The sequence below is a fragment of the Thunnus maccoyii genome, chromosome 15 (genome assembly GCF_910596095.1).
Source record: "Thunnus maccoyii chromosome 15, fThuMac1.1, whole genome shotgun sequence".
NCBI lineage: Eukaryota > Metazoa > Chordata > Actinopteri > Scombriformes > Scombridae > Thunnus > Thunnus maccoyii.
In genome coordinates this window covers 14,578,972-14,599,512 of record NC_056547.1, presented here as the reverse complement: position 1 = coordinate 14,599,512, position 20,541 = coordinate 14,578,972, and the positions used below count along the sequence as shown (strand labels likewise).

Genomic DNA, 20,541 nt, shown 5'->3' with positions numbered 1-20,541 from the left:
CCGAAATAGGGCTGAGGCCAGCTGCTTATGTCTTCAAGTGTACTTCAGCATAAAGGGTGCCACCATGCTGTACATTTTGATATCACTTCCACAAGAATAATTTTGAAAGCCTGTTTTAAGCCTTCCATTGATCAGCTTTTGGATCAAGGCTCATGTGAGGTATGGAAAGCATTCAACCGAAACAGCTACAGCAGCTTGTCTCACAAAGTCAAGGAATATTGTTCTTGGATCCCTATCCTTCAACTTGAACTTCAGTGCTTACATTTTTCTTTAATGTAGGCCCTGTTAATTAAGGTGTCCATTTTCCTCAGCACTCATAATTGGGTGAGGCATTAATGAGAAAACAAACTAGTAGTGTGTGCTTTGGCACCTGTTGGTGTGGTAATGACTAGGGCTTGGTATCATTTAAAAAATTACAATACCAGTACCCTTAAAGTGATACCAATACCAACAGAGTACTTCATTCAATAATTTTTTTTCTACTTCATTCGATACCCGTCGTGTGAATGGAAGCATTCAGTTGCAAAAAATGCCACCACTCCTACCCATCCAAATGATTTTTACACAAATACATTTTGAAAGTGTTCAAATTATTGAAATATTTATTAAATAACTGTACAATCACACGTCACATTAAATCAAAGTACACTTACAGTAATTGGCTGCAAGCAAAACCATACGAATAGTAATTTTTTCTGGATGTGGATACAAAAAAGATCAAATGTAGGTATCGTTTGACTGGAGAAGTTTTGATACTACTTGGTACTGGGTCACTTTGGTTGATGCCTTAAAGGTACTGAATACCAATACCCAGCCCTAGTAATGACCCATTTATTTCTGTTTGTTCTTTAACCTTCATTTTGTTGGCAGGCAATGCAATAAGTCTACTCCTCAGTTTACATTCTGTTTAGTTTTCACACACGATATAATCACCGCCTTTATATGTATGATGATTACTCAGCTGTGTCTGTGTTGGTTGGTTAGTTTCACAGTTAAGGTGAGCTTGGTAGCTTTACATTTGAGTGTGTGTGAACGTGTGTGTGTGTGTGTGTGTGTGTGTGTGTGTTTGTATGCGAGCGGGTATCTGTCAGTCAGCTTTCCAGGGGGTCTCTTGATGTTAAATTTAATAAGTCACGCTACAGTAACCACAGCTATTAGATATCACACACATGCTGGCACACACACACCCACAGAGCTAGCTAGCTAGCTCACCTCAACTGTGCAGTTAAGCAACACACTCACACACACTGATTATATCAGCAGAGGGAAGACTCTTTCATACATACACATTCTTGGAAAACTCAGTCTGTGCTTTTTTTTTATTATTAAATTTGCACAGTACTCACCAGAGTATGGCTGAAGTTGTCCATCACAGAAGACACACACACACATGCACACACACCTTGACAATGACAGGCAATAATCTGTACATGGGTTACCGCTTAATGTTTCATACACCACTTAACAGCATTAACCATGCATAGACCTCCACTGATGTCTGCTGACTTGGTGTCAGTTTGACTAAGGACAAACGTTAGATCTGTCTGAAGGTATTAGAGATATAGGAAAGTGACAACACTAAAAGCCCCTCTACTAACCCCTGAAGATAGTAATGTACATTACACCCCTAATGCAAAATGTCAGATGGAATGATCAACAGCCTTAACAGTAGTAGAAATACAAACTGTCTAGTTTGTCTTGGGGATAGAGCTGGAGGGAAGGCCACAGGGTCATTAAGATAAAAACGGCAATGTAGATGTGCTGAGCGAGTTTCTTGGTGAGACATCTTGTGTGTGAGAGGGCTTACGTAGGAAAGCATAGGAAAGAATGCAATCTTTAAATTCTATGGAATACACACACAGAGAATCTGAAGTTGTGGTGAATAAGTAGTGGTTGGAAGTTCACAATCTCATACAAAAGTAATTGGTGGAAGGGTGGCACCGGAGGTTAGTTGGAGTATAATGATTATGATGAATTGGAGGGTGGGTTTGAGCTAGTAATTTGAGCTGGCCGCCTGGCAGCTTTGGAGCAACGTGTCTTTTTGCCATCAAGTAAATCACCAATTGTGTAATATTCCTTTTGTACAACCTCCTTCTCTTCTGATTTCAAAGTCAAAGTACGTCTTAGTTATCTATCTGACCAATACTGACAACAGCTGATAATTAGAACCCTGACACTAAAGGGAAGAGAGAGATTGAAATAGAGGGGAGGAAAGTGTGTGTATATGGTAGGGGAGAGAAAGAGTGCTCTGGTATTGATCAGCACAAAAAGGTCTTCTGAGAGGACACACTCATTTACTCAGTTCTGTTCAATGACAACTATGGCATCTGATTCTTTTTTGAAAACCTTTCTCTTCCTCTCCCTTTCTCTTGATCTTGCTCTCTTCATCTCTCTCTTGCTCTGTCTCTTGCTTTCCTTAATGGATATTGATTTAGTTTTAGGGACATACAGTAGGTTTCTATCTATTGTGCCAGTTGTGTCCTGCTAACCTCTTCTGCATCTAAACTTTCTCTCTGTCTCTCTCACAACCTTTGAGGTGAACCTATCTTTCCACATCACAGTAGTGTAAGTGCAAATCTCTGTGTGTATAAGTGCAGGCATGTGTGAGTGTGTGTGCATGTGTCACAGTGCAGTGCAGCTTTAGCAGAGTGACAGTGATGTCAGACACATAACGATTTCCTATTGGCTGTCAGCCCCTGAGGCCTAACGACCCGTTATTGATCTGAACAATTAGCATTCACACCTTTAATTAATACTGAAGCCTGATGTGCACACATAAGCATGCACACACACAGGAGCATACACACAGGCACATACACACACACACACACACACACACACACACATACAGAGTTTTAATTAATCGTGAGGAGAGGGGTAGCTGTGAGAAGAGATAAGAGAAGAAGAGAGGGAAAGAAGCGGGAGGGAGAGATGGATGTGCAAGACAGAGAAGAGAAGGGTCAGTTAGAAAGAGAGGAAGGCAGATCAGGACCCTGACTTAAATCAGCGCAACCACTTGATTTAAGGACTAATGGTGTGTCAGAGCTTAATGGTTTACTGACATTTGAGAATATAAACAAGCTTACTTTTGTGCATAGAGAAAATTGATATTAGCTCTACCTCTATAGGTCTGATCTTTGTGATACTGCAGCCTTGATCTAGAAAAAATCTGTACCGAACATAATAGGAGTAAGTCTGAATACAAAAACGTTATTTGGCAAAGCACAAATAGTGTTTTTTGTATGAAAATTTGTTTCATACAAATGTTGTTTTCAGGAAGAAAAACAAAAACCATGTCAAATACCAGCATGCATGTCAGTTACATCGCTATCTCAATCTCTCTCCTCTGCTCCGCTGTCACGTCTATCAGTCTCATTGAGGGGAGTCACATCCACCTGCTACATGACGCACATTTCCTAATTTGGACATCACTCCCAGAGTTGGGGGTGCTCCCCAGAAATAAAGCTGACCTACTGACATAAGCAAAGTGCTCCCAAGGGACTCTCCATTACCTGTTGTTCCCCTTCTCCTTTCCACAAAGTTAGGTTGTAAAAACTAGGCAATAAATGAAAAGTGCAAAGCAAGAATCGCCTTTAAAGTTCTCCCCTACATGTTACATGCTGTGCTGTCTCTGTGTTATGGGTGTATAAATACCTACAGGTCTGTCTGCGCAATTGCAATGAGCAAAGTTTTAGCTCAGTAGTCAGTGCAGTTCTGGGAGACACCAGTCAGAGACCCAGTGTGGGGACCTCCTTCATAAGGTAATTTATTCATGAACACTTATTGTAACACTTTAATTTTCTAAAATTAAAAGCGTATTAAAAACAAAAAAAGTTTTTTCAAGCCTCTTTCCACTTTTATTCGAATACAAATACAAGTAATTTTGCAACAAATATAGATACAAATACAAATAATGGGCTCTCTGCATATCCCTAGAACATAAACAGTTTGTTAAACTGCAGTGAACTGAATAACTACAGTGCTGGACACAAAGCGCCACCTGTATTTCCCAGTGCTAAGCTAATCAAAGATCCTAATTGGAAAAACTCCAGTGCATTACCTCAGTATGACTGTCATCTACAGTAAATCTATGTAATAAAAAGCTTGTCTGTTTTTGCAGTGTCTGTAAACATTAGACCTTGTATCATTTTGTTTGATCAAGTGCGATGGAGCTGATTTGTTCTGGTATTCAGGAAAGACAGAGTCAGCCCTTTCAGGTCAGATCAAACACTCCTGCTGTAGATTCAAAAAAGCATCCTCAAACAAACTAACTCATGATCTTATTCAGTCCTGATGGCTACTGGCTGTAAGCACAGGACAATTAGTGAGAGAAGGGGGTGTGCGTGGTATTTTTTGTTATTCTTTGTATGTATGTGTGTGAGTGTGTCTAATGAAGTTCTGTTGGCAGGATGTCTTTAGGGGGAAATCTAATGGTTTATTGAACCAGGCCTCAGAGAAACATTGATCACCACATCAAGGAGCTATACCCACACGGTCACATAGACACAAACACACACTTGTCTTGTATATACACATGCATGTCATGCGCACACACAGACACTAGAGCGCACCCACACACATGCACACTGTTGAAGTGGAGGTAAAGGGCTTATAATTGACATCTCCATGTTTCTTTGTGAGCAGTCAGACAGCCGTCATTATCTGCTCATTCAATTACATAGAGGGAAATTGCAAGGCTGAAAAAAAACCTGAGTACATCTATTCAGCTAACGTTCTCAGATGGATATTCTATCCCTAAAAATGAGGTAATTGTGTTGAACAGGGTTATTTTGTCTTCCTCCAAAATGATTAACTTGTTTCACCCAGTCTCATTAAATTGCATCCGCAGACAGCTGACTCTCATTGTGTATTTCTGTATGAAACTCAAAAGACCAGTGTGTAGGATTCAGTGGCATCTAGTGGTGAATTTGCAGTTTGCAACCAGCGGAATAGCCCTCCCCTCCCCCTCCCCCTCCCCTTCCAAGCCCCTTCCTCTTCTCTAGAGCCAGTGTTTGGTTTGTCTGCTCTGGGCTACTGTAGAAACATGCTGGTGCAAAATGGCGGACTCCGTTGAAGGGGACCCTCTAGCTATGTTGCTATAAAGGGCCTTTCTAAGGTAACAAAAACACGATTCTTATTTTCAGGTGATTATACACTAATTAAAACATACTTATGAGCATTATGTTCCATTTCTGCCAAGTCCGTTCTGCCAGATGCCACTAAATTCTACACAATGCATCTTTAACTGCAAATCATAGGAGGATCTAACTGTTCACTATTCACTGTATTTATGTTAAAGTGTGTTCTTATTGGTTCTGTTAATGAAATCATTTTGCATGCCCAATGGTCCATAAAAACTATATATATCTGACATTGAGCTGACCAGTATCTTGAAAATTAGACAGAGAAAAAGTACTCAGCAATGGTTGAGTGACACAAGGTTTAGTGAACATAAGCCAAATATTTGTACTTTTGTATTGCGCTTAGAGAGCATATGAGAGGATCACCAGTAAGGCCACTTGGCTGCTTGAAGTTGTTTCAAGACCATATTGAATACAGATAATATTTGTTTACACAGAGCATCAAGACACCACTAAGGCAAATCTCAACACTGAGGCTTATACCTTCAGGGAGAGTGGTGTGTGCGTGTTTGATTGTCTGTATTGCGGCATGTAATAAACCCAGAGAGATATTAGTGGTCTGCTGCTCTGAGTCCATAATGTTTGATCTCCACTAGAAGCTACAATCATTAGCAACACAGTTGTGTGTGTATAAACTGATCTTCACAGCTGCCAGATGAACAGCCGTTACTCTATCTGGGAACCCCTCCCACCCCCAACTCTCCCTGAGAATCTCTCACACACACCCTGTGCTGCCACTTAGTCCTTTTTCCCTCCATTAATGTTTTCATAATTAATCATAATTGCTTATAATTACACCATCACCAAGCAGCTACCAATCAAAAGTGGTTTCTGAGGGGAGGTGCAAGAGCAATATGTGTATGTAATATATGTGTGTGCCTGTATGTGTGCAGGATTTATTAGAGACGTTCCTCCCTGTTCTTGTTTCTGTTTAAGGTGTCATAAAGAACAAAATAAACCCATTCTCACACAAAATACTGATATTGGGCGACATTTTTGAATGTTAATGCCAACATTTTCCATTAACATAGCTACAATATCAGTGAATAGCAACTATAGTATGGATAGGGTATGATTAAGGTTTCAGTGACTAAAATGGTTGGGCAAACATTGTCATCATGGTAAGGAAAAGAAAACATTAATTATTGGTTAGAGACAGACACACAAACTCAGGTCTCTGCCATGAAAGTCTGATGCAATTCTAGCCTATCCACCACCCTGACACTGTGCCCTTTCACTAAAGGACACACTACTTTCTGCATCAATAAGATCGAAGCTGGAAGCTCCAGTCTCGTTGATTATTGAAAATGTAGTAAAAGTAGTAAAATACAACAAAAAACCCTTAGTAAGTTGTGCACAATTGTATTTTGGATTGAACCATTCGTTGCTACTCTTCCCGTCCAAATTATGACCAAATATGGTTCTGGCTTAGTCCCCGAGGAGCTAATTAGGCAACCAAAGTATTTTGGCAGCATGATTAAAGCAGTTAAATTGTGCCGACATCATCAAGTTGTCAGTTTCACCAAAAATACAGAGCTGTGGTGGAGCATTTTGGAACTTTCAGTGTTAAGTGGTCATGTAATGACAAATCAAGTGGATGATTGGTGCAGAAATGGGACTCAGTATGAAGCCAAATACCCTCAATGCTTTCCCAGCTGTAACCTGCAGAGGTGTAATATGGCCATTATCTTTACACAAATACTGCAGAGGCGGACTGTTTTTAGGTACTTGTGTCTAAATTAGGTATTCCCATTACTGAAAAGTTTAGAACTTTACTTATACCAGTTATCTGACAAATTCCTCTGACAGTGACTTTGAAAAAAAATCTGAATGATAAAATCTGCCATTCATTTGTCTGGACAAGAGTAGGCACGATTCTTCAATTATCCTCTCTATATCGAGTAAAAAAAAAAAACTCTTACTAAACTAAACTTTAAAAAATTCTCTTTCATATTCGCTGAATCTACCCCTTCAAGTTCAGTTCTTTTTGTGCCTGTGTAAGTGACTAGCCATTTTGAATCTAAATTTACTTCTCTGGACCAGGACATGAATGGGAAAAAAATGGTGTTAAATGACTAGTCATGTTTCTGTCACTTCTGCCGTGCTTCACCACGGGGAGTCAACTTGAGACTCAAAGGGAATTTGTCTGGAATAGAGTCTGTAGGCTTACCCCCTGCAGTTCCTCTTATTGGACTATGGATGATGATGGGTGGAGGAGACCAGAACTGTGGGTTTTTGTTGTACTGCTTGCATTATTGCATATCTCTACAGGCCTCTTGTTGTCTGTTAGTCCATTTTATTGCCACAAACAACCGGTGTTATAACTAACAGTGAAGGAGAAAGTGTGCTCTGCCCTAACTAATATTGTAAACCAGTGACCACCTATGAACTCTTGACACTTTATTTGGCCACTTTTGTCTAACTACACTCTTTTTTTAATTAGAAATAGATATAAAATTGATCATAGTTCCCAATCTCTTAGCTCTTGTATAAAATATTATTGTCTGACCATTAAATTATGAGTGAAAATATGTTTGTGTATCATGTATCCATACCTAGGAGGAAATGTTACATTCTTCCCTTCCTTATTTCCTTCTTAGCAGTCTTTCTTTTGCTCAGCATCCGCCTAGCTACCATGATCCTTGATAATGGGCTTTCCTGTGGCATTAATGCTTTTGTAGAGAGAGGTGTCACAATTTTCAAATGGCGGATATCTCATCTTGGCATTAATCTCTTCATATTAAAAAGCACACAGCCTTGTAGAATAATTCCATTATTATCCTTTTTGTGAATGTTGAGCTGTCATAGTTAGAATTTGAGGAAATCGCTTGAATCCCACTATGAATGACAGTTGCTTGACAGCTTAGCAGCAACTTTCTAACAGTGGAGGGATTGTTTGGGGAAAAGTCTTTCCACTGTCAATATTACAAATATGTGGTTGTATTATAGTTGAAGGAAATGGGCACAAAAATGCCTTATTTTCTTCAACCATAATATTCCAATATTTCCGAAACTGCACAGTAACCTCTTAAACCTCTGCTGAACTTTCCTTTAAGTTTCCCCGAATTTTTGCCAACTACATTCAAACTTTTAAAATTGTGTGCACATGTTGGTTGTGCTTGTTGATGGGTATTCTAGTCACATGTACACATTCCAGCTAGTTAAAAGTTATTCTGACATAGATTTCTGAAGCATGTTTGCACTAATATGCAAGATGAAATAAAAGTACGAGGACATTGGTAGTCCTATGGGTGTTTTGGTGTCAGCTTTTTATATTTGTATATACTGTCTATTTGTTTAACAAATCAAATCAGTTGTATTTGATTTGTAAAAAATACCAAATATAGTGGGGCTTAACTAGCAAATAGCTTAAAAAGGTGTGGCTAAACATTAAAATCTTTCTTATTGCCATTTTGAGACGTTAAAGGGCTTTTTGTTTCTTTGATTTTTTAAATACTTCTTCCCATTCCCTCTCTTCTTAAAATTATTTCTGACAGTACCATGAGTGAAGATATTTTTAAATTTGTTTTTACTCGCCAGTTCACATTCAATTCCAAATTACATTTTACCACAGCAACTCTAGAGGTCTCTGATTGAGTTGGTAACGGTAATCCATCACTGTTAACATGTAGCTGGCAATCGCATTTTGCCAAGCTGTACTGGAGTGCTAATGCCAGGCTGAAAATACTCCACATTTTATTCACATTTCATAGACGCATTTGGGAACACTTGTGAGAGTTGTAAAGAAATAGGATTCAAATCAAGTCAAGTCAATTTTTATTTGTATAGCCCAATAATCATAAATCACAAATTTGCCTCAGGGGGCTTTAAAATGTGTACAGCAATACGACATGGTCTATCCTTCCACCCTCGGTTTGGATAAGGAAAAAAAAAACCTTTAACAGGGGAAAATGGAAGAACTTCAAGAAAAGCAGCACAGGAGGGATTCCTCTTCCTGAATGGACAGACATATAATAGATGTTGTGTGTACAGAATAGAGATAGCAAAATTACAGAAATACAGCATGGTAGAACAGGATGACAAAATTATACACAGATTGATATGGAGGAGGACGTATCAAATCGTCTGCTTGTCTGACTCCTGTAGCATTCTTTTAAAAATAAGCCTTTAGACACAAAAGCAAATAACCCACAGTGATGTGTACTGATACTGTAAGACAAAAATGGAAATTAACAACAACTCTCATCTGGACCTGTTCTTCAAAGCATTTGAAAACAAAAATAGAAAAGAAAAATGTCATTCTTGTAGTATTGTAGTGTGAACTGTCATTGTGAAACTGCAGCTCTGCTTTTGTTTCTGATATTGTCAGAAGGAGGCCACCCGACCCACAAGAAATGATGTACAACTTATGCCATAAAATTTCATTAACTTAACTGACTAAAATGTTTTATGACACAAGTTCTTCACAAGTCTATAAAAAGAGTTGGTCAAAGTGCTGAATAAATCAAACTGACAGGCAACTGACTTGAAAGTTGACAGCCAGTGAAACCTTTTATAGATCTTGGTGCCCTACAACACATATCTGTTTGTTACAGACCTCAGGACTCATTTGTCTGGCCTGTTACACTCCTTATAAAGCTTACATATTTTACAGAAAATGTCTTGAAAAGAATTTCTGAAAACCATTTTTCAGATATAGTTAATGGAAATCCAAGAACACGGTATCGTGTAACAGATTCTACGCTTTACTTTCAAGCGTTTCAGCATCTATTCTGTTCTGGTATAAAACTTGGTTCATCTTTTATAGAAGTTACTGCTGACGGAGGTGTAAAACCTCCAAACTCGTTGAATCATCCCTCTCTGTCTCTGCCTCTCTTTTTTCGTCTCCCTCTCTGTCTCGCTCTCTCCCTCTGTCTTTACTGTCCTTCACTCCCCCTCTCCAATCCTCCAGTCTGCAGTTTTTGGTGAGTGTCATCTGTCTCACTAAAAACTCTGAAAGCATAGCAGCATTCTCTCTTTTTTTCAAGCATTTCGCGCTCTCTCTCGCTTCTTTTTTTCCCCATCTTCCTTCTTCGTCTCGTGTTCCCTGTACCTAGACTGAGCTGTAATTGCTTATCTAGGGAGAAATAAAAGCCAGGTAAATGGTTATGTGTGTGTGTGTGTGTGTGTGTGTGCGCGTATGTGGTAGAAAGATTACTGTAGTTGCATGCTGGTGTTTTCTCTGCAGGCAGGCCTTTGTTTGCCCCTGTGTGTGTGCGTGTGATGCAGATGCAGCATGCAGATAGCTCTACAGATGGTCCATAAAAGCAGCAGCTTGTAATGAAGCAACTGAGACTGAAATCATGGTTATGGTTAACTTGGGAGAGGTAGAGATAGGAAAAGAGAAGCAGAGATAGATAGATATATAAAGAGAATGAATAGAGAGTAAGAAGAAGTGAGGGTAAGAGAGAATAAATAAGAGAGGGCAGGCAGCAATAAACCACGAAAAGGAGCGTGGTGTAGCCGCTGGCTACTGAATAAACTAGTGTAATGAAACTATGTGATGTTCACAATAAACCAGGGACAGAAAGAAAGGAGGAATGAATGGATGGACAGAAGGGGTGATAGACCGTAGTGGTATGGATGGAACAAGAGAGAGATAGAGAGGGAGAAGAGAAGAAGTTGGCATGCCATCCAAGTTTTTCGTTGAGGAGGAGGGAGCATGTGAACAGGAGGGGTGGGGGTGGGTGGAGTGTGACAGGAGGAGGCATTGAGAGAAGAGGGGGGAGAGACAGAAAAAACACGGCATATGAGAAGGAAAGATATAAAAGAAGGAGCAGAAATATATTTAGAAAAGAAAGGAAAGAAGGAAAGATCAAATAAAATAAAAAGAAATAAAAAGATAAAAAGGTTGAAAAATAAGAAGAGAGAGTAAAACTTTGTGGAAAAGGTAGATGATAGAGCAAAGAATGAGAAGGTGATGGAAGAAACTGATTTAAGAAAGTGTTTGTGTATGTGTGTGTGTGTGTGTGTGTTTCTGAAAGCACTGACCCTGTCCCTGTATGTGTATGCGTCTCTGTGAGTGTGTATGTGTTGGCAAGAGTAAATGTGTGTCTGATAGGACTCTAAACCACAAACATCCTGACACTGAGTGGGGCCACACTGACTGGCAAAATCAATAGGCCAACAGGTCGCAACACCAGGCCAACCTGACATCCAGTCACAATACAGCACAGCGGGTCGCCACTGTGATGGATGACCCTGTGTGCCAGTGTGTGTGTGTGTGTGTGTGTGTGTGTCCAAGTGTGGTGTCTAAGTGTGTGTTTCTCTGTAACTGAGTGTCTGCGTGGAGATAAGGAGGATGGGATGGGGTGGGGGTGGGGGGTTCAGAGAGCGAGAGTAGAGAGAGTATTTCTTTTGGTTTGAAACCTTCCTTTATAGAGAAAATACATTCACAATCACACTATATTATGAACACAAAACAGCCATAATTATTTCTATGGTATACTTCTATGGTAGGTTTCATAATAACTATTAAAACCATCAATCATTGCTGCCTGTAAACCACATGCCCTATTTTTCTGTCAATTGTACACAATCAACTCTCCACTGAGTGTATTAGTCAATAAACAAAACAACAAAATGGTTTACAAATTTCAAACTAACAAAACTGCAAAAAAAAACATTACTGAAAAAACATTACTTTTACGGTCCTTTTTTGTTGTGCAAAAGTTGCTTTTCCCTCTCCTTTGTCCCCTTGTGGCAACTGACTATGGGACCGCAGACTGATTAAGGGCAAGATTCAGACTATTGTGCTGCAGTGGCTGGTATGTGGGGAAGGTGGCGTCGCCATTGCATGCGAGAAGTCAAAAGGACCTTTCCTCCATTTTCTTTATGTTGTCCTCCTCCTCTTACTTTCTCTTCAACTCACTATCTCATTTTTCATTGTGGAATAACAGATCCACCAAATCAGTAAAATAGGGGCTCAGGTACTTTTTTATAGCACAATGAAAGCTGCCCTCCATTACAGGTAGGACTATGTTGCACAACCACTATGTTGGTTGCATGAGTATTGATGGGTTTTATTAGTGACTTTGTATAGGCTTGTTTGCAGGTGCAAATGTCTACCTGGGTGGGAACTCTGGCAAATGTAGCAATATGGTGGGAACACAAGCAGTTCTTGTGACAGTGTCAATATCCCCCTTGAGCTCTGTCACCACTGTCCCAATCACAGGAATACACAGACATGCCAATTTATAGTTTCACTGTTTTAAGATTTCACATAACCACTCTTTACCTTATAGTGACAAGGATGCTTTTGAATAAATATGGGTCAAATTTGACCCGGAACACCCTAAATATACACATGTTTGTACCAGCTGCACAAAAATAAATAATTTTGAAATATTTCCATTTTTGTACATTCTGGGCCACTTTAGGAACAGTCACAGGGTTTCAGGGTTTAAGAATGTTATTTAAGGTGTTTTTACTGCTTTAAAATGTCAAAATGGGTCAAATTTGACCTGAACAGTATGTAAGGGTTAAAGCAGCTGAACGATTGTGTTAGTGCGTGATCACTGAGAAATGCAAAATGTGCACATACCCCTTTGAGTAATCAGCAGCACTGTGGCTACACCTCTCTGAGGTACAGAGATAGAGATGGTAGAGAGAGGGAGGGAAATTGAAAAGGTGTGAAAATAAAGTCATTGTATAAATGAATCAATCAGCCAACCAATCTAAGAATCACTCAATCGCTTCATTTGCTGACATCAAATCTTCTCTATCTTCTCTATCCTCTGTCTGCTTTGTGAATCATAATTACACATTTTGGCCGTAAGCATAGGTAAGATTCCTCTGCAGCTAAACTCTAGCTTTTCATTTGAAGATTATTGCACACATATCAGAAGTTTGAGGAGTTAAGTGCAGTGAGGTTTTCAAACTTTCTGATGACATTTTAAGAAAATCTGCCACCTTTCATGTGGGAACATACTGAGCATAATCTTTCTCACTACCACTTTTGATTTCTGTCTTTCTTTCCCTTTCCCTTTCTCCATCCTTCCCTCCCTCCCTCTGTCTGAGTAGTTTCATGGTTCTATCTGTCATGTTGAAATAATAGGGCTGGAGATTGGCGAGCGTCCTCTGTCTCTCGTTTTCTAAACCTCCCCCTCTTTCTGTCTCTCTCTCTGCTTTTGCCTCCCCGTCACCCCATATCTCTTTCACCCCCCTCCCTAACCCCCTATCTGTCTCAACAGTTTCACAGTTGTATCAATCAAGTTCAAACAATAAGACCAGAGTTGGTCCCTGTTCTCCCATCTACTTCCTGGTTTATGGCTTCTAATACCGCTTCTCTCCCTCTGCCTGTCTCTCTTCCTCTCTCTGCTGTGTGTGTATGTGTGTGTGTGTTTTTTTTTTTTTTATGTGTGTTTCGGTGTACAGATGTTTATATGCACACTTGTGCATATGTCTCAGGCACAAAATTGTAAATGTACCTAGAGGGAAAAATGTGTTAACTATAAAACACTCACATTGTCTCCCTCCCTCTCTCTAGGGCTGAGTTTAGTCTGCTTTGCCTGGGAGTGCAGTCAAAATGTCCTTTTACAGTCATCATGCTTGCCAATTTGTGTTATAAAGAACTATAGGCCCAAGAACCTGGCTATATGTGTGCTTGGAGTGACAATTTAGAGCAGGCTGTGACAATGTGTGTAATATTTTAATGGCATCACCACAGGTGGCTCTCTTTTCTGACCATGAAACTGTGTTTTTAATGGTAGACACAGCATGTGGACAGGGACTGTAAGAGCAGTCTCTGGATTGGACGCATCACTGACCAAGAGCTGGGTATATTATTTGGTTGAGTGATGGCTTAGTTAGGGGTAATGCATCGTTAAACATTTTAGTAAAATTAATTCGAAAAAGAAATTGAAAAAACCTAAATCCCTCTCCTTCCTTCTTTCTCTCTCTTAATGTCTTCCTCTGCAGAACTCCACAGTACATCTTGTGGAAACCCTGGCATCCCACCCAAAGCAGTGCTAAGTGGCGGTGGCCGTTTCGCTGTGGGAGACCGTGTGCGGTACAGCTGTGTACCTGGTTATGTCTTAGACGGCCATGCCACACTCACCTGCATCACCAATGCTGGAAACACAGCCGTCTGGGACTTTCCTGCTCCGATTTGTCGAGGTACGGAAGGCTAAACTGTATGTGTATGTGCATGACTTTATATGAAGGGTTTAATTCTAACATGAAAATTCACAGAAAATTCTGCCAGAATGAAAACAAATGATGAAACACATGATACTTGACCAAATTCTTATCCTCTACACATATTTTAGAAATACTGACTCTGATTAAGTGACTTTTCAAAATAAAATATACAGCATTTTGGAAGAGAACCCCTCATATACTTTATGTTTATATGTGTTTCTGTGTGAGAGATGGAAAGACAGACAGACTGTGCATGCATTTGGATGTGTATGTGAAAGAGAGTGAGGCAGGCAATCCAAGAATGCTTGTGTATATAGTGTGTGTATCTAATGCTGCATAACTGACTGTGTAATAAAAAGTGTGTGTGGGAGAGAGGCAAATATGCGGAGTGCACTGTATGCTATTGTCTATTTTTGGATTCTGGGGTAGGTGTAGATGGTCTGTGTACATAGTGCTGTATGCTATGCCACACAACAGTATGTATGCTGAAGAACTCTGTTTCACTTTGTATATTTATACCAAGAGACATTCCCCATATAGCGTAGGTGGATGCAAATCAAGCAGCCTATATGTGTGCACATAAAGATCATGTGTTTGCACAATAAAAATGAAGTTTAAAGTCACTTTTATTAAATTGGAACCACAAGTGAAAGAGGACCACTTCATGGCTCCTGATGACTATGCTCATAGGTGACTATGCCCTTGAAGGCTTTTTGTCTTCCCAGGGCTACTTTCCTACTTGACACTACGTATTGAAAAAAAAAAAAAAGCAAATTACAATTACCGCATACAAATAATGAATACATGAGCATATGCCATGAATACAGGCATACCTTGAAACTCACTGAAAAAATATAAAGCTTCATTTCCAACCTACAGGCAGAAAGATGTCCAATAAAATCTAAAAAAGATGAAAAAAGAGTTGAAGATGTTTTACTGCTCATCAAAGCAGCTTAATCAGTGTCTCTTCATACCTCCCTTCATTTTATTCAAGTAACTCTCATGACTGTCAAGTAACATCAATGACCAGAACTTGCCAAGGCAAGGACAGTAATTTAGTTCAGAGATTGAACTTTGCAGCTCCAGTTGAATGCCAGTGGTAGATCTGATAAGCAACACAGAGTCATCCATCCAGAAGAAGAACACACAGGAGAAGACACTTACACTTCTCAGAAGGGACCCAAACATCACCATCCTCTCAAGAGAGAGAGGGGGTGTATTCACAGTATTGAACTTGGAAGACTATCAGTTCATGGTATGTACATTCCTCAGTGATACAAGCAAGGTGATAAACAAGAGAGATACCACCAACTGCTACAAAGTAAGAAGGCTATTAATTGCTTACAATCATTGGAAACAGAAGGTGTAGATCACCATAGCACCTTGGGAGTGCTGTAGGGAGTTGTACTCAGACTCACTGTTAGCAGCAGTGATTTAGCAGACTGTCAGCAACGTTCAAGGACTCACACTGGGAGCATTCAAGCCAATATTCATGGTGACAGTGGACAGGACCATAGGGGAACATCAACAGCAGGAGCCCAAACTGATCAAACAGAATGCAATCCAGGCAAGATATGCCCCTTATTGGATCTTTGCTTGAACACAACAAAGTAGTACATGAATCCTTTGTATAGACAGGGCTTAGCTCCCCTCTATAGTCAGCCTGTACCTGACGGACGTTATAACGATTCACTCCCACTCCCAAGTTATGTAGGAATAATCAGGACCCAACACCCCAAAAGACAGGGAACCAAACCAAATCAGCAGACCTGATGATCTGATTTTGTTCTCTGTTTATCTCAATGGAGTGATGATGAAAACAGTGAAATCATCTGGTATATAGCCAGACTTCTCTAAAATATCTCAATATTTTTCAAAACTGTCAATACAAAAATGACTATCAACATAATAACAAACAAACATAATAACCCTGTCTGTGCTATTAAGTGCAGTTACTAACGTATAGACTTGTATATTGGTGAGATTAAGCATCCTCTTAGGAAACAACACAGCATGAAAAAGCAAAAATCTTTAGTTAACCAGAGCTGAGGACTGCTAATTTATATCGCTGTGATATGCTGCACTGTTATAACATCTTTACCTTGGGTGGTACGAAACATGCCAGCTAACTACCATGGAGAGGAGTCATTATCATAAGGATTATCATCTCATCTTGGCAGTTTGACCTATTCACACCTCTAATCATTTGATGCTAATGGCTCAAAAGGCTGCTGTGTGACCTCCGATGACTCATATGACATTTTGGTCATTCTCAGAAGTTTACTAGAACTGATTTCTCTGCTCAGTGGAACTGATAGTGCATCTTTGATGAGGGCTGAAAATGCAAGTCCAGCGGATTTTGCTTCATATTATGTAGTATGCCGCATTAGAGTTTACAGTCAGATGCCAACAGGGTTATATTGATCCTAGTCTCTCATAGCCAGACCTGTCTCCACAGCACTGTGCCAGTGTTGGAGAAAGGTCTGGCTGCACCTACCATCATTCTGCTATAAGGGGAAAACATTCTCTGGCTTGTTTGTATTTCTTTGAAGCAATAACAATCGTCTTGGGCAGCGCTAAGCCCTTGATGCAGCAACCGTGTCCTTACAAAATAGTGTCGGGGGGGGGGGACTTGTTTAAGATGGCATTAAAATGGCTAAATCCCCGCAAAAGAAAACGCCACACAAAACAGTAAAAGATGTATGTTGACCATGTTATACGAATTTTACTGATAAGAAAGACAAACATAACTTGCCATTTTTACCGTGTAGGTTGCTAGCTCGGGGGTTGTTTCATGTAGCGACAGGGATTTTGAAAACAGTAACACGCAGATAGCACAAGGGGAGGAGAATGCCGTCTGAAATTGGCAGCCAATGGCAGGCTTATACCCATAGTCTACATCCGGTGAGTCATTGATCCTCGTCACTAGTTATGTAATTTTTATGTCCAATCATTTTACACCATGTCGACAACAGACACTGCCAAGTAAAAGAATAAATAACAGAGTTTGTATTTCCAACATCACAAGAGGAAACAAAAATGCAAAATAGACATGTAAATTTTCTTCACTTTGAATCTGAGGATACTCAGTTAGGATGGGATCCTACAAGCGTGTATAATACTTGTGTCTTTTTTCAAATTCGCCCTGCCTGCACATGCACCACAGTGTCATCCAAAACCAGTTTAATACATACAACAATGTGCTGAATTGTTGCACAACATATTTCACTGTGCAGTGAACTGTAATTTGGGTCTAGGGAAGGATGAAAGGGAGGAGGGGGAGAGAGGGAAGCGGGAGAAATGGCAACTTGTCAGTGCTGGATTAGCAATGTCTCTGTCACTCTGTCAGTAAGGCTAAGAGGAGCTAAGCTACTAATACGTTCACTGCAACTCGGAGAAACACACATACACAACTATTCACACCTCCTCCCCTTGAACACACATCACGCAAAAAAGCATACAACCACACACAAACACACACACATACACACAGAGAGTTGTATACTTGAGTGTTTCTGCTTGTGTGTGTGTGTGTGGTGACACCTAGAGGCATTCATACCATAGCTTTCTATCAATTATTCAGCTATGCAATCAAATGACTTGAAATGCAATGCTTTTAGCAATATCACCAGAAATGTGTCCTCGCTCTCTCTTTTTCTTTTTTCTCTCTCTTTTTCTGTTTGTGTGTGTGTGTAATCTTGTCCCTTTTCTCTTACTGTTACATAAATGTAAATATTAGCAATTATCCACAATGCACACTGTGCTTAAATGATCATGTGTCCATCATGAATAGAATAGAGAAGAATAGAAAACTCACTCACTCAGAATGCTAAGACGCTACTCCTTTCAACTTTTGTCTTCACACTCATCTTTCACCTTCATGACCAAAGCATGTTGGAGGTGAAATCAACAGACCACATTTTGCTCCTACATTCAGCGGTACAAGAAAGGGTGGTTTGTAGACAGCCCGTCCTCACAAGAAACACGACAGTATTGGTCTGAAATTCAGGCCGGCAAAAACGACTTATAGTTACGTTTACGCCATCTAGCGGCCTTTGTAATTATGACCTGGGGAAATGACGCAGTTCAGATGACATCAATATAAGGTGACTTCCTTATCAAGGGGAGGCAGGTAGAGGTGGGTAGGGGGGATGGCAAAAAGGTGAAATGTGGCCTTTGCAGCAGGAGACCACTGTTGGCCTCCTGCGTCCAACCGTGGCTCAGGTGTGTTTTACCTCACAAGGAGGAGTGTATTCCACTAGTGCTTTTCACTGTGAGTCGCCGCGGCTCAGGTGTCCGAACCATAAGTTTTTCCTAATCCTAACCAAGTGGTTTTTGTGCCTAAACCTAACCAGACCTTAACCACAGTGTTGTCACACCATAAAACATCATTATATTATAAAATGGTCCTATGGGTCGTTCTTCTGGTCCCCATCAAAAATTACTAATAACGACAATGAAAACACTCATACATGTTATTTTGGGAATCATTGGAAATAGACCTATTCTGTTGGAATGAGGATGTGTTGTTGTGGATGTTTACACCAAGAACATCCCTAGTTCAATCCACTTGACTTTCTTGTGGAAACAGAATGTTGTCTCAGTTTGGATTTCGCTCTCACAAATATGCAGTCCAGTGGGACTGGAGATTAAATTCGGCTAGTCTTTCTCTCTTGGTTATGGTTACATAATCCCCTGCCTTTCACTCTGAGCCTTCGCCATGGTCTGAAATAATTACTAAGGGTTTTACAAAGTATTTGTCATATGGTGTTGGACAACACTGCATTGAACAGGTGTCACTTTTACTGTTCATTTCATATATATAGTGTATTGTTAATTGTTATTTTCCATGTTTGAATATCTTTGCCACCACTGAGCAATCACATTGCAAATTAGATTGTTTTCTAACAGGCCTGAAACGACTACCATCTTATAATGCAATGCAAGTCCCCTAATGATGGTTTAAGTGGTTTAGAAAGACATAGTAATTTTGGGATTCAGTTTGATATGAGCGGAGCTCTCTTATCTCTCTTAAGTCCCACTGCTAATATTTTTTCTTTTTGTACACCATATGCCATGTTTTTGTTTTTATAGATTATGTAGATAACCTTTGATGTATACAATCCCAAATTAATAACACAGATTAAGGGACAACTACTCACCTGCTAATACTGGTAATACTTAATACCATTAATTTTGGATGTGGGCATAAGTGGTGGGTAAAAATTTAGTGCAAGAGCAATGTTGATTATTAATATTATAATCCTTGCATTCTCCTTAGACTTGACCTCCCCCTTTCTTATTGAGAATGCAGTTACTTTACCTACTTTTTTCTAAGTTTAGCAGTCTTGCTGTTGGGTCCTTGAGAAGTTCTCAAACCCCACAAAAATGATCAATTATTTGCTGTGACAGGGGGCCACCATAGTCCTCTAACGTAGCAACTAGATGAGCAACTAGAGGAAGGAAGATTTGTTGGATTGGTTGTTTTTTAATACACAAGACTTGGAATTTGGAGATAAACAAATAAACTACAGTTCACTTGACATGTATAACTGTAGCAACAGCAGAACCAGTCTGACAAACACCCTTTGAAATTGGGCTAGTATCCGAAGGATGCTGTTTCAGCACACTTTTATTGTACCCAAACTGTCTTATATAGTACCATGAGCAAAATATAATGGAAAACCATACTACACAGCTACATTACATCACAGTAATGCAGTAGGAAAAGCATGTGAGGTATATAAGTGTGACGGAGAGAGTCTCTGTGTGTTTGTGAGTTTATGTATGAGTGTCAGTATGTGTGCTAAGATGGTGCAGAATTATTTACAAGACAGAAATATCCCTTAGCATTCAATGCGTCCATATTCACACAAATGTACACACACATGCGCAACGTTGGCCCTGAGAAAATTTTTTATCATGATCTCACAGATACAGAATACGCTTATGAATATTCATGAATCGGGTGAATGTGTGTTGTGGGATGGGGGTGGTCTGAGTGAGCAAGAGAAAGACAAACAGAGACAGAGTATCTGTGAATACTAGAGTGTGCATCTCTGTTTGCTGGTGCAAGGACGAGAGAATTTAAGAATAACTGCGTTTGAACTTATGCAAGTTTGTGTATGTGCATTAATATGCTGTGAATAACTATGAGTATAACGTGAACACAAATTGATTTCTGTACAATGTCGTTAAGTCACAATAAGACCATTTGGAGGAGAAAGAGAGGGAGAGAGAGAGAGAGAAAAAGAGAGAG

General features: G+C 39.8%; 1 protein-coding gene across 1 annotated transcript in view; it reads left to right on the top strand.

Moving 5' to 3' along the window:
• Positions 1-20,541, top strand: part of csmd3b (CUB and Sushi multiple domains 3b) — a 386,683-nt gene that overhangs the window by 142,280 nt on the left and 223,862 nt on the right. Inside the window, exon 5 of the mRNA XM_042434723.1 lies at positions 14,061-14,258. Coding sequence (XP_042290657.1) covers positions 14,061-14,258 — 198 coding nt within the window. The remainder of the gene's footprint in view (positions 1-14,060; positions 14,259-20,541) is intronic.